The sequence below is a fragment of the Zalophus californianus genome, chromosome 12 (assembly GCF_009762305.2).
Source record: "Zalophus californianus isolate mZalCal1 chromosome 12, mZalCal1.pri.v2, whole genome shotgun sequence".
In the NCBI taxonomy this organism is placed as follows: domain Eukaryota; kingdom Metazoa; phylum Chordata; class Mammalia; order Carnivora; family Otariidae; genus Zalophus; species Zalophus californianus.
Window position 1 is genome coordinate 64,497,468 of NC_045606.1, and position 23,755 is coordinate 64,521,222.

At 37.0% G+C, this 23,755-nt stretch overlaps 1 protein-coding gene across 3 annotated transcripts in view; it reads right to left on the bottom strand.

Annotated features, from left to right (window-relative positions):
• The window catches only part of DPY19L2 (dpy-19 like 2), a 91,718-nt gene extending 69,599 nt beyond the window's left edge, over positions 1-22,119 (bottom strand). For all 3 annotated transcript variants that reach the window (XM_027575070.2, XM_027575071.2, XM_027575068.2), the window contains exons 1-6: positions 21,617-22,119; positions 17,258-17,282; positions 15,830-15,917; positions 13,617-13,754; positions 3,987-4,107; positions 995-1,088 (exon numbers count right to left, since the gene is read on the bottom strand). In XM_027575070.2, the coding sequence (XP_027430871.1) occupies positions 995-1,088; positions 3,987-4,107; positions 13,617-13,754; positions 15,830-15,917; positions 17,258-17,282; positions 21,617-21,989 (839 nt within the window). In that variant the 5' untranslated portion in view covers positions 21,990-22,119. The remainder of the gene's footprint in view (positions 1-994; positions 1,089-3,986; positions 4,108-13,616; positions 13,755-15,829; positions 15,918-17,257; positions 17,283-21,616) is intronic.
• Positions 22,120-23,755: the final 1,636 nt, after the last annotated feature.

Consider the following 23,755-nt stretch of genomic DNA (forward strand, 5'->3'; position numbering starts at 1 on the left):
TCAATACTTACCGAAAGATTAGATCTAGATTTTTAACTTTAAATGTTGTGCAGTTCAAGAATAACATTATAAAGAAAGCTGATGATCAGTTAGGAATATATTCTGCTGTAAGAAACAAAACCTAACAGAAGTGACTTAAATAACGTGGATGTTTATTATGTCATTCAACAAGAAAATGAAAGGTAAGTGTTGGCATTGGTTCAGCAGCACAAGGTCGTTAGGGCAGACTTATGCTATGTTTATGGCCTTTCCCTCAGGGTCACAAGATGACCGCAGCAGCTCCAGGTATCGCACTTAAGTTTAAAAGCAGGAGACAGAGAAGGGACAGCTGAAATCTATCCTTTTATGAGAAAGACAAATGCTTTCCTAGGTGTAAACAAGACTGATTTCACCGTATTTTTCAATGAAAAAACTACCTCATATGGATATCCCAAGAAGCAATGGAGAGTGGGAAGCAAAATACATAATTGTCGTAATTAACTTCAACCTATCACCTGAGACTGGACACACTGCTACCCCAAACCAAACTGTGGTACTATTAACAAGAAAGATAGGTTATCAAATGTGTCTGCTACAGTGATACACGTTTTCTTTTACTGCTTTCTTAATTTCACATTTACAGACACGAAGATTAGAAATAATCTGCCACTAATGCCAACCAAAGATTCCTCTGTTATAGTAATTTTACATATTGTCTAGAAGTATTCTCGTTAAAAACTTCAAGGAATCTTAATTAGTTTAAAAAAAATCCCCACAAGGATAAAAGAGAGGCCTTTAAGATATTTTATTTATTTTTTATTTTTTTGGCCTTTAAGATATTTTAGTGACAGCTCCAGTTTCTGGTTGTGCAATATTAGCTACGTTTCTGAAAAAAATAAATTTATAAAATTCTATATTAATCAATTCATCTCATAATCATCCTTTTCATTTAATCAGAAAATGTCAGCCAGTCCTTATAAGCCCACTGAAAGATCTTTTAATACAGTAATCTTACCTCAGGTATGCACCATATATGAAGAACAATCCCATCATTACTCCATTTAAAATAAAAATCACAGCAACATAAAAGCAAGCAGGGTCTCCCAATCCTTTAAAAAGACACAGATTATTCAGTATTTAATGAATAAATGACTATAAAGCAATTGGGCATAATTATCTCAGTGCTTTATAATCAAGTGTTCATGAACTTGCTGAAAACATTCACTGTTCAGATTGCTGCTCTATTTAATAGTTACAGAAGTACTTTCCTTTACTTGAGGTATTATTATACTGTAATGATTAGCTGGTGCTTCACTTTGTTTAGATGATGCTGCTCTTGTTCATTATCTACAACTCTCTGTGGGGAGTCACCGCATGCATTACAGGAGAAAACCCACTGCATTATTTTTTCCTTTGCCAGGCTCTAGGATGAGTAAGATATGGCCCCTGAACTCAAGCAGCACCTTTAGTCCATATGAGATGACCTACTTACTTGATCCATTACTATGTATAGACAAAACCTTAATTCTTAATATATCCCACATATAAATGTGTGTGTATGTGTGTGTGTGTGTGTGTGTGTGTGTGTGTGTGTGTAAGCACACATATAGCCTATTAGGTGCTATACAATCATCACACAGAATTCCCAGAACGGATCTATGAGATTAGTTAGCAAGAAAATACTCTTACTACTGACTGAGATAACAGAACACAGAAAACTTAAATAGTTTGCCAAAAGGTATTTAGGTGTAACTGATGGAGCCAAGATCTGAAGGCTGGCTTTTCTGATTCCTTCTACTTCTCTGACCATTTCTTTTCAGGCTGTTGTAATAACCTCCTCTATTACACACCACACCTCTTCACTGTTGGATCACCTTAGGTTCTGTCATAGGCCCTCTTCTTTTCTCAATCTGCATATTCTCCTTAAGGAAATTCTCTTTTTAATATTTTCACTTATTTTATAAATTCAATTAGTTAACACATAGTGTATCATTGGTTTCAGATGTAGAGTTCAGTAATTCATCAGTTGCATATAACACCCAGTGTTTATTACATCATGTGCCCTCGTTAATGTCCATCACTCAGGTACCCCATCCCTCCCACCTCCCCTCCAGCAACCCTCAGTTTCCTATGGTTATGAGTCTCTTATGGTTGTTTTGTCTCCTTCTCTGATTTTGTCTGATTTTATTTTTCCCTCCCTTCCCCTCTGATCCTCTGTTTTTTTCTTAAATTCTACATATGAGAGAAACCATATGATAATTGTCTTTCTCTGATTGACTTATTTCGCTCAGCATAATACCCTCCAGTTTCATCCATATTGATGTAAATGGTAAGATTTCATCCTTTTTGGTAGCTGGGTAATATCCCATTGTGTGTGTGTGTGTGTGTGTGTGTGTGTGTGTGTGTGTGTGTGTGTGTGTGTGTGTGTGTGTGTGTGTGTGTGTGTGTGTGTGTGTGTGTGTGTATCACATCTTCTTTATCCATTCATCTGTTTATGGACATCCGGGCTCTTTCCATAGTTTGGCTATTGTGGACATTGCCACTATAAACATTGGGGTGCAGGTGCCCCTTTGGATCACAACGTTTGAATCCTTTGGATAAATACCTAGTAGTGCAATTGCTGGGTTGTAGGGTAGCTCTACTTTTAACTTCTTGAGGACCATCCATACTGTCTTCCAGAGTGGCTGTACCAGCTTGCATTCTCACCAGCAGCATAAGAGGGTTCCCCTTTCTCCACATCCTCACCAACATCTGTTGTTTCCTGACTTGTTAATTTTAGCCACTCTCCACAGTGTAGGGATAGAGGGAACATACCTCAATATCATTAAAGCCATATATGAAAAGCTTCCCACAGAGAATATCATTCTCAATGGGGAAAAACAGAGCTTTTCCTCTAAGGTCAGGAACACAACAGGGATGTCCACTCTCACCACTGCTGTTCAAAATAGTACTAGAAAAGTCCTAGCCTTAGCAATCAGACAACAGAAGAAATAAAGGGCATCCAAATTGGCAAAGAAGAAGTAAAACTTTCTCTCTTCGCAGATGACATGATCCTTTATGTGGAAAACCCAGAAGACTCCACCCCAAAATTGCTAGGTCTCATACAGGAATCCTTAAGGAAATTCTTATACTTCCAAGGCTCCAATGATCATCTGTATACAGATGACTCCAAGTTTATATTAGACCAGAACTTTCTTCTTCCTATATATGTCCAGGCAGGTAGCCACTTGACACCTCCACTTTGCGGTCTCCCAGGTACTTTAAACTACTGTAGCAATTCAAACCTGCTACTCTTAAAATGTTTTTACCATTCGGAGAAACTCAATCACTTAAGCCAGAAACCGGTGTTACATGACTTCACTCTCTTTCCCCCTCCCATCAATCCATTACCAAATCTTGTCACTTCTGCTTCCAAAATCTCCCAAGTATCTGCATTTTCCAGTTATCTGTCCTGCAGTCAGCTGCTGAGAGAATAACAGTCTCCTCTCTGGCAACACTGAACCCACTTTTGTCCATTACTAATATCTTTTCCATATAACTGGCAAAATAATGTTTTTAAAATGTTAACTTGCTAAAATTATTCAATGAGTAAAGTATAAAATCCTTAGCCAGCAAGTGGTCTTTTGTTTTCTGACCCTTGCTTACATTCCCAGCATCATTTCACACCATTTTTCTCTCTTTCTCTCTCTGCACCCAGAAGTCTAGCATTCTTTCAGTTTTCTCTCGCCTTGGGACTTCTGAATATTCTGGTTCCTATTCTTGAAACACTTCTCTCTTACTCCTAACCTTAGCAACCTCATTTTCTTATTTGTAATACCCATCACGACTGTAACTACTAATGCCCTTCTTACACGTAAACTCTGCGAGGGTGAGGTCCGTGACTACCTGGGTCATCTTGATCCCAACAGTAAATACTAACCTATCACTCAGTGACAGCTTAATGAATATCATATATGCACATATATACAATAAATGACAACACAGCAACATTTTAGAAAGAAACATGCCTTCACAACTTTGAACTTCATTTAAAGGTTCTACTCTGGTGACATTCCAGCAGGTCTTAGCTTCTAGTCCAAATAAATTCATTATTCCCACAAATGTGCGATAACAGAAGGCTATAATCACCTACAAAGACAAAAACAAAAAGAGATGATGGAAGAAAAGATCCTATCTTCATAATAATAATTTTTCCAAAATACTATTTTATGATGGTTTCCTTTGACATTATAAACTTTGACAAATTTATTTAAATCATTTCACTTGGAAAACAGTCATTTTAAAGTTATATATATACACATACAATAAACTAAATTTGTATATTACTGATTAGTGCACATCTGCAAAAATTTGTTATGATCACCATCTCTGTAGTATTCTTTGATCAATTCTACATAAATAACAGTAGCTGTAAAATAAGTAAATAGCATAATTAAAATATGATGGTGATTAATAGGAAAATACAGTGATTTACAGGAATATTTCATAACATTTCATTTATTGAATTTATTTGCTTCACAGTCTAAAAAATATAAAACCAACTGCATATGGAGTAATAGCTCCTGTGCCCATTAAAACTTTGACCAAGCAGGTTTAATTAACCAATTCTTCCCATTCTGCAAACCACTTTGTGAAGTTTAAAGACAAGGGAAAAGAACAACCATAGAAAACTACAAACAAAATGCTCATGCCTGAGAGTTTTTTTTTTTAAATAATTTATAGATTTGGGAAAAATAACACAACATCATTGGGAAAAGAATAAAAAAATAAAGAGTTCAAAGTGAAAGTGAAAACCACCCAGAGCTAACTATTTTTTAATATTTTGGTGATCATCCTTCCAGTCTCCCCCTTGGTATATAAAAACACTTAGCTAGATCCAGTATCCTATAATATTATGTAAGATGCTAAGATAATACACATCACCAAACATCATAAACATCTTTCCATATACAAAAAGTATAAATTTATTATTTTATTACTTACTCTTATAAACCTGACCTTATACAAAAAAATTGTAGTATATATTCTTGTGTACTTATCATCCATGTACGAAAACTTACCACATTAAATGTATGTGCTAAATCTAGAATTATATTCCTTTCTGAGACACAGCTTGATAGAATAAGAAAACACTGCTTTGAAGTCAGAATTGAACACAAATTCTGACTCTGCAAGTTATGGTTTGATATCCTGAAGTAAATCCTTCAACCTCTGAATGTTGGCCACTTCATCTCTAAAATGATGTTAATAATAACCATCTTGCAGGAGTGATGGGGGATTAGAGCTCACATGCTGGCATATAGTTAAGCATTAAATGCTTTGCCTTTTCAAAATACATTATTCCAAACTTAACACTTTTAGCTTTGGGTGAGAAATTAATCTCCTTATGAACACAAAAAGTATGGACATTCATTTCAACATTGAAGTACCGTATAAGGTTGCAAGCATATCTAGATCTTCTCCATATTGTATCTACACAATGTGAAATAAGACTGAATGATTCCTTGTTGCCTCATCCTTTATGATACTATTTAAGTTATCATGATTATTTTTCATAACATCAAGGAGACTGAAAACTGCTAATTATTCACTATCTTTGAATAAGTAAAAAGAAAAAATTAGCTGTCTTAAGAGAACATACTGTTAGAAATTAACGCAACAAGAAACAGCGATTTTACTAAAGTTGTAAAAATAACCCTAAAACTAGTGTAATAAGCTAAATCCTCATCTTATACACACAGAATAAGTCAACATTAACTAAAATTGAAGATTCGAGAAATCAGTTGTCTTTTAAATTTTTGCACTTACACTAGAGTCATACAGATAATCATCAGAGGAAATAAGAACAGAAGAGTGTCTCTGAAGGTAAGCTGGGATATAAAGAAAGCTGGTGCAGAAAACAGCTTCTTTCATCTTAGAACTTAGGTCTATACTATACAATTGTTACTACTGAAAATTACATTGAAAAATACTTACAGAAATTTTATAAAAAGGGGGGGCACCTGGGTGGCTTAGTCGCTTAAGTGTCTGACTTTTGATTTTGGCTCAGGTCATGATCTCAAGGTCGTGAGATCGAGCCTCGTGTCAGGCTCCACACTGGGCATGGAGGCTGCTTAAGATTTTCTCTCTCCCTCTCCCCTTACCCCTCCCCCACCTCTTTTTTCCCCCCTCTCTAAAAAAAAGGAAAAAAGAAATCTGGGAAGCCCCCAAGTACTTGGAAATTAAACAACATAATACCAAATATCCAACAGATCAAAGAGAAAAATCAATGGGAAATTAGAAAATAACTTGAACAGAACAAAAATGAAAAACAATATATAAATAGTTAAATAATACGAATTTCTGCTTTGGAGAAGATGGAGTAGACGTACTTTCTGCTCTTTCTTCTGGGAATTATATAAATTAAACATAAGAAGACCCTGAAAGGTAGAGAGAAGGCAAACTACCTAGGGATCTTAGGACCCAAGGAACAACATGGTGATGAGTTTCCTGGACTTTCCTTTTGCCTCATTTTCTCAGATTTGTAGTTAAAGAGCCTGACAACCAGAAACACCAATGGGTTCAGACACAAAAAAAGACTGACAAAAGCCTGCTCTCTCTAGCTAAAGGACCAGGAAAGTGGCAGCCTAGGAATACATAAAAATTTTATAAACAATAATCTCTCCCCTCACCCAAATACCACAGAAAACAACAATAACAACAACAAAAACCCATATGGTCCCACCAATAAAGGTCAAATTGGGAACTAGACTTCAACCTTCTCTAAACTTTTAACAATTCATCTCAACTCACCCACTAAGATGTTGTTAAGACAAAGCCAAATAGGATGCTCTCTATCCCCATGGTGTCAGTATAGACCATGTAAGGAGCCTGGACTTCTACCCCAACCAGCAATAAGTCATCCTTTTCCCTTCCCAGTGTGGTAATGTCAGAGGAGGCTTAGTGAGGAGTCAGGGCTTTCATTATCACCCAGGGGTAACAAGGCTATCCACACCATGGTGTCTGCAGAGATCGGAGTTGGTCAGAACTCTGATCCCACTCAAACGTAATGAGGAATACCTCTACCCTGGGGTCAACAGAGGCCAGGAGAGAAACCTGGACTTCAATACCCAACTGGCAATAACAAGATGGCAGACGTCCTCCTTCCTTTGCTGGAGTGATGCCAAAGAAAGCCAGGTAAAACTAAGGTTTAAATAAGATCCAGTTTCATAAAATAATGTTCAAATGTCCATCAACGAATGGACATTGATGTCCAATATAATGAAACTCACTCATCATATCAAGAACCATAAGGATCTCAAACTGAATGGAAAAAAAAAGAGATTCCAAAAATGAGACGACAAAAATATTAGAATAATTGCTCCAATGAGAAATTATGAATGTGCTGGAAACAAAAACCCAGAAAGGCTCAGGAAAGAAATAGAAGATATGAAAGAAACAAACAAAAATTTCAGAACTGAAAAATACAATAACCAAAACTAAAACTCAATGGATGGGCTTAACAGCTGAATGAAGGGATAGAGGAAAATAATCCATGAACTCACAGACAAAGCAATAGAAATTGCTCAATCTGGGCAACAGAGAAAAAACAGATTTGGAAAAAATAATAATAATAAGGTTCCCTAGGGACCTCTGGGACTATAAGAAAAGATCAAACATTTGTTATCACTGAAGTCTTGGAAAGAGAAAAGAGAGAAGAAACCAAAGCTGAGCAAAACAAAAATAGGATAAAACCAAAGAAATCCACACCAAGACACATTACACTTTTGAAAACTTTTAAACATCATACTTCTGAACACTTGTGAAAACTAAAAAATAATAGACAGATAAATAGCAACAAGGAAGGAAAAAAAAATCTTATCTAAAGGAGAAAAACAATTCAATTGACAACAGATTTCTCATCAGAAACCATGAAAGGCCAGAATAAAGTAGCATAATTATCAAATGCTGAAAGAAAAAAACTGTCAACCTAGAATCCTATATCCAGCAAAAAAAAAAAAAAAAAAAAAATAGTCTTCAAGAATTAAAGGGAGTTTTACATGAAGGATGAAACAAAACTAGTAAAGTATATTGTTAGGAGACTTACCCTAAAAGAATGGCTAAAGAAAATTCTCTAAACAGAAATGAAATTATAAAAGAAGGCATCTTAGAACATAAGGAAGAAATTTTAAAAATGGATAAAATAAACTTCACTTCTCGAGTTTTTTAAAAATAAGTTTGAAGGCTAAAAGAAACATCATAGTACTGTCTGATGTAGTTTTAAATAGATGTAGAAGAAATATTTAAGATGATGATGTTATGAAGGGAGAAGAGTAAAGAGATGTAAAGAGAGGTAAGCATCTCATTTGAACTAGTAAAATGAAAGCAGAAGTAGACTGTAGTAAGTTATGCATAGGTAATATACATAATATAGTGAGGTCACAGGGCAAACTCCTATTCCCCATATTGGAGACTGACAGGCAAATTGAGAGAATCACAACTTAGTGGAACAGAAAGCCATAAGCAAAAACCCCCACGGGAAGCAGTTGGAGAGTAGGAAAAAATTAAACTATAATTGATAAATTGCTGGAGGCATAAGGTAGACAAGTCTGAGAGTCAAAATTCCAGGGAGACCCAGTAATAGGGGAAATGCCAGCACATTTATGAGTTTTACTTCTAGGAGCTCACCAGGCTCTTACAGCGAATATCAGAGAAAAATCTCCTGCTTTTGGCAAGGGGTAGTAGAAAAAAGACCATTTTGAAATACACCAGAGCACTCTCTTCTTCTTAACAAAGCCTGCCTCAGGAGAAATTATTTTACTAGAGCCAATCTACTAAGGTTTTATCAGAACCTAACAGAGAGGGAAGCAGGGAAATACCCAATTCCAGCCCCTTCTAGCCATCCTGTTGCACCTAAGCAGGAGAAAAAACCTGAGAAGAACTTGTGAAGTTCACAGCCCAGAGGCACAGGTTCATAAAAGACTGACACCTAGTGAGAGGATTATAGAATACTTACACCACACTACTAAAAGCCTATTTACGGCAGTTCTTATTACTCAGGACATCAGGTCCAGCTATTAAGAAACGATTACAAGGCATACTAAAAGCCAAAAACACAGCTGAAGAAATAGAACAAGCATCAGAAACCAGACATGGCAGGGATGTTGGAATTATCAAATTGGGAATTTAGAACAACTATGATTAATATGTTAAAAATTATAATGGATAAAGTAAATAGCATGTAAGAACAGATAGGTAATGTAAGCAGAAAGAAAGAAATTCTTAAAAAGTACCAAAAAGAATTGCTGGAGATCAAAAACACTGTAACAGAAATCAAGAATGCCTTTGATTGACTTATTAGTAGACTGGACATAGCTGAAGAAAAATCCCTGAGCCTGAGTATATTTCAATAGAAACCTCTAAAACTGAAAAGCCAAAATAAAAAAGACAAAACAAAAAAACAACAACAACACAGGGTGCTTGGGTGGCTCAGTCGGTTAAGCCTCTGCCTTCAGCTCAGGTCATGATCCCAGGGTCCTGGGATCAAGCCCAGGTTCTGGCTCCCTGCTCAGTGGGGAGTCTGCTTAGCCCTCTCCCTCTGCCCCTCCCCCACCTCATGCTCACACACATGCTCTCTCTCAAATAAATAAAATCTTTAAAAACAAACAAACAGTAACAACAAAAAAACCCTGGAATATTCAAGAACCATGGGACAATAAAAGGTGTACTATACACATAATGGGAATACCAGAAGGAGGAGGGAGAAAGGAACAGAAGAAATATTTGAAATGACTCAGGAGTCCTTCAAATTGATGTCAGATACCAAACCACAAACCAGGAAGCTCAGAGAACACCAACCATGATAAATGCCAAAAAATGACACCAAGGAATGTTGTATTCCAACTACAGAAAATCAAAGATAAAGAAAAAATTCTGAAAAAAGCTAGAAAAAAAAAGACACATTACTTATATGGGAGTAAAGATAAGAATTACATCTGACTTTTCCTCAGAAACCATTCAAACAAGAAGAAACTGGGCTGCTATATTTAAAGTGCTGAGAAAAAAAACGAACTTAGAATTCTGTATCATGTGAAATTATCCTTTAACAGTGAAGGAGAAATAAAGACTTTCTCAAACAAAAATTGAGGGACTTTGTATAAAAGTTCTTTAGAGGGGACAAAAAAAATATAGATCAGAAATTTGCATTTACATAAAGAAAAAAGAGCATCAAAAAAAGAAAAGTGAAGATAAAATAGAAACTTTCCTTTTTCTTATTCTTAACTGATCTAACATATAAGCTTTGTTCAAAATAGTAACAGCAACAATGTATTCAACTATGTATAATTATGAATGTGTATATATTTATGTATAGGTGACATGAATGACAGAAAGGATTCAGGGGTTGGGAGGGAGGAATTACAATTATTTTGTTATTATAAGGTACTGACACTACCCAGGAAGTGGCTTAATATTATTTGAAAGAGGTCTTGGATTAGTGATAAATGTATATTATAAACTCTAGGGCAACCAAAAAGTGTAAAAAAAAGAATTATAACTGATATCCTAAAAAAGGAGAGAAAATGCAGTAATATAAAAGCTCAATTAAAACCACAAAAGGCATAGAAAGAATGGAAGTAAAAACACTAAAAAAAACAAAGGCAACAAATAGAAAATAGTAACAAATATAGTAGATATCAATCCAACTTTATCAATTATTACTTTGAATGTTAATGATATAAGTGTACCAATCAACAGATAGAAATTGTCAACGTGGATCAGAAAAGAAGACCCAACCACATGTTATCTAAGAGAAACCAACCTTAAAAATGAATACGCCTATACGTTAAAAGTAAATGAATGGAGTAAGATAGTCTACACTAAAACTAATTAAAAGAAAGTGGGAGCAGCTATACTAATTCCAAACAGAGCAGACTTTACAATAAGAAAAGTTATCAGGGGTAGAGAGTGGTATTACATAATAATAAAGAAGTCCATTCTACACCACATAATCCTTAATGTGCATGCATGCATCTAACAAGAGAGCATCAATAAAATTGATATATCTCTAGCCAGCCTGAGGAAAAGAGAGGACATGAATTACAAATATCTGAAATGAAAGAAGAGGATGTCACTACAGATCCCATGGACATTAAGCAGATAATAAAGGAATAATAAAAAACCCTTTGCCCATAAATTTCACAATTTGATGAACCAATTCCTTGAAGGACACACCTCTTGCCAAAACTCACATAAAAAGAAACAGACAATCTGAATAGGACTATCTCTATTAAATTTAATTAATAATTAATAATCTTCCAAATCAGAAAGCACAAGGCCCAGATGGGGTCACCAGTGAATTATACCAAAGAAAATATACCAGTTCTCTAGAATCTCTGCCAAAAGATACAGCAGAGGGAACACTTACGAACTCATTTGTTGAGGCATTATGCTAACACCAAACCAGAAAAAGGTATTATAAGAAAACTACACACAATACCTTTCATGAACACAGATCCTCAAAAAAAAAAATTAGCAAATCAAATCCAACAGTGTATAAAAATTATACAACCTGACCAAGTGGGATTTACTGCAGGTATGTAAAGCTGGTTCAAAATTTGAAAATCAATTAATATAATCCATCATATCAACAGGCTAAAGAAAAAAAACTACAAGATCATATCAACAGACCCAGAAAAAGCAACTGACAAAATTTAACACCTATTCAAGATCTTAAAAAAACTCTCAGTAAACCATGAATAGAGGGAACGTCCTTAACTTGATAAAGAATATCTACCAAAAGCCCATGGCTAAAATCACACTTAATGATTAGAAACTTGAAGCTTTCCCACTAAGATCAGGAACAGAGCAATGATGTCCCATCTCACCACTCCTGTGATGAGACAACTCAATAGGGGACAGGCTAGTTATCACAAAGGAGCACGTGGAAACTTCTTAGAATTATGAAAATGTTGTATAACTCAATTGTGGTGGCTACACAGTTTTACACATGTGTCAAATGTATAACTCGAACTGTACATTCAAAACAGGTGTAAAAAAACATTTATTGCATGTAAGTTATACCTCAACAAAAATTAAATAAACAAAAAGTAGCCAGAGACAAGATATGTTCAGCACATATTACTAAGGATTACTCTACAAAATACATAAATTTTGCCAACAAATCAGTAAGAAAACAACTACCAAGTGGTGATAAAGATTTATACAGGTTATTGATAGAAGAAAAATCCAAATGACTATTAAACATGAAAATATTCTTAGCTCCACAAATAATAAGGGAAGTACAAATTAAAATAAACAGTATATCACACCCATTAGAAGAGCAAAACCAGAAATTTTGATAAACTGAAAACTAATAAGGATATGAGGAAAAGTAAATACTCCTACACAGCAGTGTGAATGGCTACATTTGCTTCAGAGAGCAATTTAGCACTATCTGATAAAGTCAGCAAAATATATACTCTATAACACAACAATTCTACTTTTAGAATATCCTACAACAAATCTTACACATATACACAATTAGAAAACACGTACTAGAACATATGTTCTGGAACTATTTATATTTAAAGCCTGGAAAAGATATCCACGAGGAGGGAAATGTATAATCTTGGAATTCATAAAATGGTTAAAATTAAAGAAAAAATATACATATACACAGCATTCAAAAATATAACATTGAGGAAAAAGTCATGGAGTATTTTGTTCAGTATAAGAGCATTTATGTAGATTTACAAAAACACATAAAACAACCCTTAAAAATAAGGAACAATGAAAACACATTACATTCATGATGATGATACTTGTGGGAATGGGAAAGGAGCAAACTCAACTGGGAAGCAAAACAAAGATGACTGACTGTATTTACAATGCTTTAAGATACCTGAAGCAAAAATTAGAATAGAGTAGCATTTATTTATTCTAGGTGGATGATCACACCTTTGCTTATTTTCTCAAAGTTTCTAATTTTCAACATTTCAAAATCAAAAATATAGTAATTTTTAAAGCTATAAAATAAGAAAAGTCTAAGAAGCACTAATCTTTAACAAATGTGCTGGATTCTGTGATAACTTAAAAGTAGTGCATACAATGACATCAAATTAGCATTTATCTTAACAGTTCAAAAATTGAACTTACTAATTTTTTGTCATTGTTCCAATTTCTAGAATCTGCAGACTACCATAAAATCCATACTCTTTTAGGCTAAGCTATGGAAGATATTCATAGACCTCTGACTATGTGCCTAAATAAATCTTGCTCTATTAATGTAACTCCAAGGTCACTGGTCTGCTCATAACTTTCAGTGCTCCTTCATGAGACCAGTATGCCCATTCACAGGGTCTCCAAAGCCAACAGACCACCTCCATTTAGAACACATTTTGCTCGTTCCCATTTGGCTCCTCTAATTATGCTGGTCATTACTTCCACACTAAGATTTGTTTCTTTGACTTTATGTAAGCATAGTTTCTGGGGTCTTTAAAATTTAGGAGAGGAATTTTTGATACTCTGCTCAACTATAAGGACACATACAATCAATAAACCTTAAAGGTTCCCTCCTTTTTGTAACATCATTGTACTTACTATTTTTATCTGACACAAACAGATCATTCTAGAAATATTTTTCCCCAAGTGGTACTCACCTCTGGATAAAGGTGGAAGCGTTTCACTGTATTAATTACAAGGGGATATTCAGTGAGCCTGTCATTCATTATCATCCACAGTCCTTCCAAAAATGAAGGTGCTTCAATAATGGTCTTGAAGTAGGAATAATAAAGTCCCTTAAAAATGCACAAATTGTTGATGTAATTAAATATGAACATTTTTAGAACAATTTCTTCCAAATAAAAGGAAAAGGTCAATAATAAGACTTCCTAATTTCTCCTTGCTACTGCATTCTTGGGCTCAAAAAAAGGCATGCCTTTTCAGGTTATCACTGTGCTATACTTTCATATTTTCTGTATGTTTGAAAAAGAGTGGGAGGGGTGCTTAAATGCTTTAAGGAGTTTTTCTGACCATGGCTTAAAACATGAATACAATACATTTTTAATTCCAGCACGCCTGATTTTGCCTGATTTTGCCACATTACGAGATGCCTAGAGTTGAGATCTGTTGAATTCTGGCATAAATAAAGATGCCTTCATGTCCTTATGCAACTTTGTATATAGATAATTACTTTTTTTCCACCTCTTAAGAAATAACATGCAATGATCACAAGCAAAAATGAGACAGAACTTAATGCTTGCAACCTACTTCCTAGCTCCATCTAACAGCTCTGCACATGTCAAATGTTATGTCAAAATAAATATCAATTGACTACTGTTGTTCATGCCACAAATGCAGTCCTGAAAAAGGGATTAACTTAGTGTATTAGTCCAGCACAGGAAATAATGACTTTATTAGGCGAGCAAAAGTGCTGTTTAGTTCAAATTCAGAGATTAACAAAAGCATGTGGTTTCATATTACTTTCTTCATCAAGTTCCTGCTTTTCTTCCTAAAATCTAAAAGCAAATAAAGGGCCACACTGTTTGTAATACATGCTCCCAAAAACATTAGAAACAATCTCTAGCTCTACACTCATTCATGCCTCTACAAGGACTTGGTTTTAACAGATGAAGCAATGCCAGTGGCTACTAAGTTGAAGTTCTGTTTTAGCTGATGTCTGAAAGAGCTTTTCCTCATATTTTTGATTCGTAAATATGACTGCACATAAGGATTGTTCCTTTCGGCTTAGAAGGACAAGACAATACTACAGCGAAAGGATATTTAATATGTAGAAGTCTACATTTAGAGAAATAGGAAATACACAAATACACTTTTATTAATAACATCTACTGTTTTTTGTGCCAGGTACTGTGTTAACGTGCTTCATTCATTATCTCCCTTCATAGTCAATAAAATCCTGTAAAGCTAGAATTATTTCTAGACAACAGATGAGATTACTGAGAATCAGAGAGGTTAACTGACTAGCCATCACACAAGGAAGCACAGACCTGCTATCTGAATCCAATTATTTGTCATCAAAGCCCAGACTCTGCCACAGCTACACAATTTACTTAAGAATATCTTTTTTTTTAAAGATTTTATTTATTTATTTGAGAGAGAGAATGAGAGAGAGAGAGCACATGAGAGGGAGGAGGGTCAGAGGGAGAAGCAGACTCCCTGCTGAGGAGGGAGCCCGATGTGGGACTCGATCCTGGAACTCCAGGATCATGACCTGAGCCGAAGGCAGTCGCTTAACCAACTGAGCCACCCAGGCGCCCATACTTAAGAATATCTTACATCCTCTCTTCGGAAATAATACCTATAAAATACTAAAAATTTAAATGCCATGCAAATGTTAATGTATCCATTTTTTCAAAGGATTAAGTGGGATATTAGGGTGAGATTTAAAAAGCAGTGGGTGAGGTACCTCCATTAGACAAATCTGCAGAGATAGAAAGTACAACAGAGGTTACAAGGGGCTGGGGACAGGGGCATGGGGAGTTGGGTGTTTAATGGATATAGTTTCTGTTTGGGAAAATAAAAAAGTTCTGGAGATGAATGGTGGTGAGGACAAGCAATTTCTGATAACATTCAGTACCCCTATACCACTTCTTAAATGTTGTCTTTGCTCTCCTTCTTCCCTAGCTATTCTAATTGATCTTTTTTATATTTAAAAGAAGTCTGCATTAGAAAAGTAGAGTACTGAGGTAAGTAAAAGAATCCTAAAACCTTTTCTATTTACATAATAAACCTAGGTTATAGCTTGAGAAACAGTGCAGTTCAACAAAAATTCATTTCAGTTCCTAATAAATGTCTACCTTATAGTCTTACTATTCTTAAACTACAAATTAATTTATTATAAGAAACTAACCATTTCAGTTCGAAAAGTCATCTCCCGTTCTAAAGATGATAGGTGGGAAAAATGACGATCATTTTCAAAAAGTGTTACTAAATGTATCCTAGAAAAAAAATGAAGCACCATATTCTAAGAATAAGAACATTTCAAAACCAGTACTAAAATAGTTAACTAAGTATTAAAGTACAAAAATCATAAAAGGAAAAAGAATAAATGAGATAATTTTATAATTTGCTTAGTAATTTGCATATTTTTAGGCATTCATGATTTAGTGTAGCACACAGCTGAAATTCCTTAACTCCTTGGATCTTAATCAATTGTTTACTAAAACTCCTGTGGTATCTCTGCCCCTTCCACTCCATGCCTCTAAATCAAAGTTTAGAGAAAACTTAAAAAACCAAGTTTTTAAGTTTCACAAGTGATTCTGTTGTTAACAGTTTTGAGAAATGCCTCTGTGACTGTCGAAAAGCATTTGGAATATAATTTTAAATAAAATTACTTTAGATTAAAGCAGTTTAAAAATAGAATACCATGTAAGGGATCAACTTGCAAGTACCAAAGAACACAGAACTGTACTTTAAGATATTTGATTAGTGCAACTCAAGAAAACAGCTCTAGGCAGTGAAAATGGGAACATAAGTGATAAGTAAAATTAGTCAGCAATTATGCTACTCTTCATTTACATAGTAGATGCTTTCCAAATAAACAGAAAGCCAAATTCCAAGTATCAACCCTGTCTTCCACTCACCTTGATTCACATGTGAGATATATGTCTGGATAACAACAGCTATAGGAAATGTTTCTTCCCAGTATAGCCATAGTTCTAAAGTCAAAATCTCCCTGCAGCGGAGACTAAATGGCCAGAGCAGCACTGTCCCAGAAGGATCTGATCCCACTCTTCCCAAAAGTAAAAATTCCTGAGTTCAGGTAGAAATGAAAATACATCAGAGGAAAAATATTGTTTTACTTTTAATTTTTACAAATAGATGCCTTGTGTAAAGTACACGTACACACACGCTGAAAGGCTCATTTAATCTGTATTCCTACAGCTGAGGCTTTATTTTCATTTCTACCTGATTTCTAATTGACAGGTGTTATTAAAACTTTATTTCTAAGTTTATGTCACTAAGAACCCACAATTACTATAAAATAAGAGTTAAAGATGAAATAAATATGCAAAGTACACTAGAAAAGCTAAAGATTAAGGAAATAAAGCGGTGAATTCTTTGGTAACACAAAAATATTTTAATTCCTAAATATTATTCCTCTAACACATCCATTTTGTAAATTCTGCTTCACATGTTTTTTTAAAAATTACATGTACACAGAATGTGCACAAACACATTCTATACACATAGCAAGTGGCTATTGTTTTATTGTATGCAAACAGCAATGTCAATTTTTAATCCAAATGTTTTTATTTAAAACCGAAACAAATCTTACCAGTGCAAAACTCCCACAAATGCAGCTGGAAAAACAAAAACAAAAAGTCATTAAAAGCTGCTTTATTATAATATACCTTTAAAACAACTATTTCAAATGCATTCCCTTATATGCCTAAAGAAAGAGCACACACAAGGAAGATGGCTAGCTAATTCTCTCTATATAAAATAGGAAAAATTTACAAACTGACATAAAACAAATTGTGAATAGTGTTGACCTCTGGCGGGGTTCAAGGAGCAAAGGGAAACTTGGAAGTGTACGTTTCATTTACATAACTTGCAAAAAAAGTGATGAAATTATTAATGATTTTGACCTTTGGGGGGATTTTCACTTTATTCTCTCTTCTCCCTCTTATTCTCTATTTCTTTACATACATTTTTTAAAACAAGCACATATATACACTGTGCTCAGCTCAATCCTTTCAGAAGTGACTCTAGCCTACAGGCTGGTCCACTCTAAACCACCTTCCCTGTGCTCGTCAGAAATTGTTAAATGCAGGAAGTCGATTCCTCAGCAGCACATCTGAAAACCCCTATTTATGGAGTTTTGATTGCCCCCAGACTACTGGCCTGGGAGATTCATCTACAGTCGCCCAGTCTGCACCCTATGCATGAGGCTTTATCAGAGGGTGTGGAGATAGGTAAAACAGGAACACTACTGTGCGTATGGGTCTTTCTGAGGAGCTGCAAACACTGTCTGTCCCTGCTGGTGGCTGGGATGCTGCTTGTTTTCAAGGATACCATAAAACTGGGAAGGGGGCACAGGATGAGGCCAAATTAAAAAGCCACAAACCCTACTGGTCTTACACAACTGCAGTAGTGTTTTTGAATACATGTTCTTTAGGATGTTGTGAACCTTTGGTTAATTTATAAAGTTTTGAAAAGTTGATTCTGACAATTTTCTAAGTATTTTTGTCACTATCACAGAGGAGTGAATACCCTATTCCTAAACTCCTGCCTCCCCTCCTATTTTATAATAGTACTATTTTATAAACATAATTTTATAATATAAAATAAATAAATTATAATAGTATTTCTTATGGTTGTCCCAGATATACTCGGCAAGTCATTTTAACAAACCACCAACTTTAGCCTCTTAAAAATTCAAGAAATTACCTTGACTAACAAAATAAATGTAAATCAATATATTAATAATAATAGCAAATTATAATTTTGAAAAAAAATTCCCAATCATGCTTCTCCAGCTCTTGTTCTCCATATTCCTAACCATCCTGGGCTTATTCCTACCACTCTTCAGTACTTCTCAGAAGAATTGCTTGTTTTATACCATGATCAGCAAACTACAGCCCATGATCTGATTCTGTACGGTCCACAAGCTAAAAATGCTTGTCACATTTTTAAAGGGTACACAAATATGAAAGAAGAAGAATAAGCAATGGAGACCATATGTGACCTGTGAAGCCTAAAATATTTACTACCTGGCTCTTTATAGAAAAAGTACATACTCATCTACGGCCATACCACCCTGAACGCGCTCGATCTCGTCTGATCTCGGAAGCTAAGCGGGGTCGGACCTGGTTAGTACTTGGATGGGAGAAAAAGTACATACTCACTACCTACCTTAGCTCTTTCTAATACGTGATATACTCTGAACCCCTCTGAAATTAAACCTGTATCTTCTTTCTCAACTTGTCAGGCTTCATTAACTTTAAGATACATACGCCATCCTATTTCAACCATATTTCTATTCTTTCTTAGTCTCTAACAATTACATGTACTAGAAAAAAAAACTCTTAAAAATGATGTTTAAGGAAAGGGAAAAGATCAAATACCCTACTAAACCCATCTAGCCTTCCCAAAATCCTCAAAATATTCGTGTCTTTCATTCCCTCCCCAACCCCACATTCCACACCTGAAAAAATGGTAAAGTGTAATGATTCCAATATTCTAAATGCACAAAGCCTCTTCCAAAGATGTGATAAAAAGCATGTCTCCTGACCCCTATATCCTGTCAATCTTACCTCTGAAAGTGACCTAGCCTCATAGTTCACTGAAACAGAGATCATTTGATGCAAGCACTCCCAACTTCTCTTATATCTACTTTAACATTTCTCTACATATTAATTCTCATTTTTCTATTCCCTACCATCTCAGCAAAGGAAGTATCTCTTCTCTTTTCCAGTTAGCTTCTCAAATTTGTGCCTCTAATTCCACCCTTCTCAAAATTCCAAGACTTCGCTCCATCAACTATTTCCTCTCTTGGAACCTGAATCTCACCCTCTCCCCAAGACCTTTCTCTACAGCCTTCAATTCTCCTAGGCCTTAAAACACTTCCGTTGATCTAAAAGCCCTTCAAACTATGACATATTCTCTCCCCCACCCAACCCATAACCCCATTTGCTGACAAGATTCTTAGCCAGCTTCTTTCTTCTAAGTTCTTATAACTTTTTAAAAAAAAAATGACCAATGACATTTTAGTTAACAACATCAATGGCCTCTTTAAACTCTTACGTTTTTCAAACCTCTCTGTAGCATCTGACCAGATTCTTGGATTTCTTCATCTTTTATTACCAACTCTTCCAGTTCTTCCATGCTTCTGACCACTCTGTTTTTATATGCTTTTCTGACTTTTCCTTTTCCTTTCACCTCTTAAAACTAAGTATAAGAGGTTTTCCCAAATATCTCTGCTTTGCCCACTTTTCTCTCATTGGGAATCTTAATCTTAAAGTTTCAATTCACTTCTACATGGACAATTCCCAGATCTACAGTCCTCATTGCTAAACTTTCTCTGTCCCTGTCCTTCCACCGCACCACGTACCCAGCCCTCACAAAATGCTTCCATTGACGCTCACCTCTGTCCTCTCTTCTCCATTCCTGTTGTTGCCACCCTCTCTAAAACCACTATTGCCTGGATTCCAGTATTCAATTATTTTTTTCTGCTTCTTTTTTCCATCCATCCCCAGTCTATTTTGCAAACCACTGTTAGACTAATGATGTCACTCTATTTAAAAATTATTCAATGCTAACATTGTGAATGTACTAAATGCCACAGAATTATTCACTTTAAAATGGTTAATTTTATATGATGTGTATTTCATCTCCTTTAAAAAAATTTTTTTCTTAAAGAATCAATCAGTGCCTTCTACAGAATGAAATTCAAATTCTTTAAACCAAGTTTTGAATTAGATTCTCCACTGCCGGTCCCAGCCAACCTTTTGAACTTGACTTTCCACTTCCTCTTCCTTTTGTATCCTTCCTTTCCACCTTACTTTACCTTTATGTTTTCTCACTTCTTTGACTTCAATTATGCCATTTTACTGGCCTCTAATACTTGTTTTCTGCCTTACACATCCAAATGTTAGCCTTAATATCACAATTCCAATCCCACCTTTTCCTAAAAGTCTTCTCTGATCTCATATCCCACCTCCAATCCTAAAGTATTAGTTTGCTCTTCTTGAACTCTCCTCAGCACTTAATATACTCAGTCATTATTTCACCCAGAACTCACTGAGTGCCTTCGGTGTGCCACACATGGGTGCTCAGGCGCTTGTGTTTGGGATGGCAAGACGGCTCCAGTATCCAAGACCATTCTGAGTCTGGATGTGGGATGTTATCTGTTGCCGAAATTAGACATCTGATAAAATGTAAGTGTGAATTCCCATCTATTATTCCTCTAGTACTTGTAACACCCCAAATGTGGAGACTCATTGTTCTTTAACATCAGCAGTCAACTTAGGATGAAAAGAAATCACAACTTACATTAGCAGACATTTCTTTACGTTTCAACGTGTATCAGTAGCCAGTCTGACCAAGGGCTAGGCTCAAATTTTATTCTAATGAAACAACAACATTTAAATTAACTCTTAAGCAACAGAAAACGAAGAATGTAAATAAAGAAAAATCTTTCAAGTGCTTAAGTTAGAAGAAAATTCCCCAAATCTAGGCAGTGAAGTTCCACAGCAAAATGAAAGTCAATGAGTACTGACATGAGGCAATATATTGTCTAATTTGACCTTATTTCCACTATTAAAGATTCTCAACTAATTAAACCAACACTTAATTTTGCTTTAAGGTGCAAGAGGAACATGTCTGCCCCCAAGAACTAGCCTAGCCTATCATATTTACAACCTGCGATAAATGGCTGCCCTGACCAAAATGACATTTTGTTGGTGACACAGGGGTGATCACTATGCCCCCAAACCCTGGAAAATGTTTTAAAACAAGAACAAAGGGAGCTGGAATTCTTGTCAGCGATTTTCCCGACCTTGGACCTTGTCATTAGGACTGCCCAGCTTGTTTGTTAGGCTGATCTTTAAGACTCACCCAAACCACTTGAAACCCGAGGATCAGAGGGCATCCTCCGGCCCTGCCACGGTTTCTCCCGGCCTCCTCTGCTCACCTATGCCCAAAGAGGTCCTGCTGTTGACCTGACGTCTCCGCAACTGCTGCACCTTGTCCCGGAGCTGCTCCAGCAAACAGCTGAGAAACTGGAAGCGGCCGAGAAGGGTCTTCGCGACCACCTCCATTTGCATGCAGTTCTGCGCGTTCAGATTTCGGGTCCTACGCGGCGAGTAGTCCCGGGCGCCCCCCGGCAGGTTCCCCCCGCCTACGGGAAAAGGGGGCTGTGGCTTTTCCATCTCCGCCTGCGACTCCTCCATCTCCGGCTGCCCGGCTCCGGTGGCCCGGCGCCGCCGCCTGGACGGCATGGAGCGGGAGGAGTGCACCGGCTCTGAAGCCGCTTCTTTGAGCTTACTCCTCGTCTGCCCGACCATTTTCTCATAGTCCCTGTTCGGAGGGAGGTGGGTCTCTCTCTGGCGAGGGCCCAGCCCAGTCGGGCGAGGTCCGCAGGGGCCTAACTCGGCTCACAGCCTCAACGACTCGTCCCCGCCGCCGTTGCGGGCCGCCTGGTTGTCAGGACGACCGGGAAACCTGGAGGGCGGGGCGTGAGATCCAGGCCTCCCTGCTCTGCTCGTGCGTCCTACACGCGCACCGCGCACCGCCTCGGCGCGCAGCCCACGCGCACGGCCCCAGCGCTCTGCGTCACGTGCATCCCCCAGGCGTGTCGTCCCCCGCGCGGCGCCGGCGCACTGCCCCACGTAAATACCTGCGCACACCCTTGCGGGCCAGACGACCTGTGCCTGGGTGGGGCTCCACGGTCCGGCTGGTGGGGAAGCAGGAGCTCTCTCTGATTTACTTCTTTTTTTCGAGTTCAGGCATAGCTTTGTTATTTTTACCAAAAGGTTGCACGTCTGGAAGTAATTAAAAGGGAAAGAAATCTTAGTTGAAAGAAAGAACCATAGAAAGAGAGCGAGGGAAGAAAGAGGTGCGCCTCCCACTTTGGGAACATCTCTCTCCCCTCCTATGAACACCTTGCAATGGACATTAAGTGTCTCCTACATAGAGGGATTGGCCCAAGGCCATAGGCAACATGTGGCAGAGAAGGCTGAGCCAGGTGAGTCTAACCTCAAGGCTTCGGGTTGGCACTAGAGTTGATACCGCCTTTCCCCTTGGAGGGCGGCATTTATAAATCCATTCTTGAAGTATGTGGCCTTTGAAACAAAGTTATTTTATCAGGCAAAAATGTGTTTATTAAGGAATAGCAGAGAAATGCAATTCAGGACATGCAAGCTATGGGCAAAACGATAGGCAAGTACAGCAAAGGAGAGGAACTTATGAGAAGGAGACAGTTGGGAGGGGTTATTTTGAACAAAAATACATTGGAAAACATTAAGAGTGCAGGGTGATGAGGGTTTCTCATTGGCGGAGTTGCTGGCTTAGCAAAATTCTTGTGGGAGATAAAATGTACATCCCTTCCTGTTAGGGCTTGTAATGGAGGATTCTTTCTAGTTCAGTCTTCGGTTGTGGTCTGTAATTCACCTCAGTGAGGGAGCTCCCCCTTCTGGCCTATAGCCTCCATTTGAAATGAGGTTTCCCTTTATTAATTTTCACAAGTGAAAGTATGTGTCCCAACAGTGTTGCTAAGATAGAATTCCTTGGGCATAGAATCATTGTGCTCAGTGCTCTCACCTTCCTAAACCAGACCTACCCGGCGTCACATTGGCTACGTAGCCAAACATGCCACAGCAGCTAGCAAAAATGGACGGAGTTCTTGACGTTTTCCATGTCCTCTGGCACCGCTGGAGTCCACACCGCTTCACTTCCCATCTGTTTTGAACTCCCTCATCCCCACCTCCCCCATGTGATAATCTATGGCTCATTATGGTCAGATTAATTTTCCTGATACAATATCCTTCAAAAATGTTCATGGTTCCCATAACCCACAAATGAAATGTAAACTCCTTGGCTTGCTCATCAGTGCCTTCAATAATCTGCCCCAATCAGCCTTTTCCACTTCTCTGGACACAGATCTTCCAGTAATCTTGAGTGAGGTGCAAAGCATGAGACTCCATAACTATCCCTTTACTCATACCAGAAAGCTATTCCCTAGTCCCCTAGCTCTTTCATCCATTTCTCCCTGAGCATCTGAGTTCTTTCACCTTCCAGGCCCCAGCCCACATTAATTCCCCCTTCTCTAAAG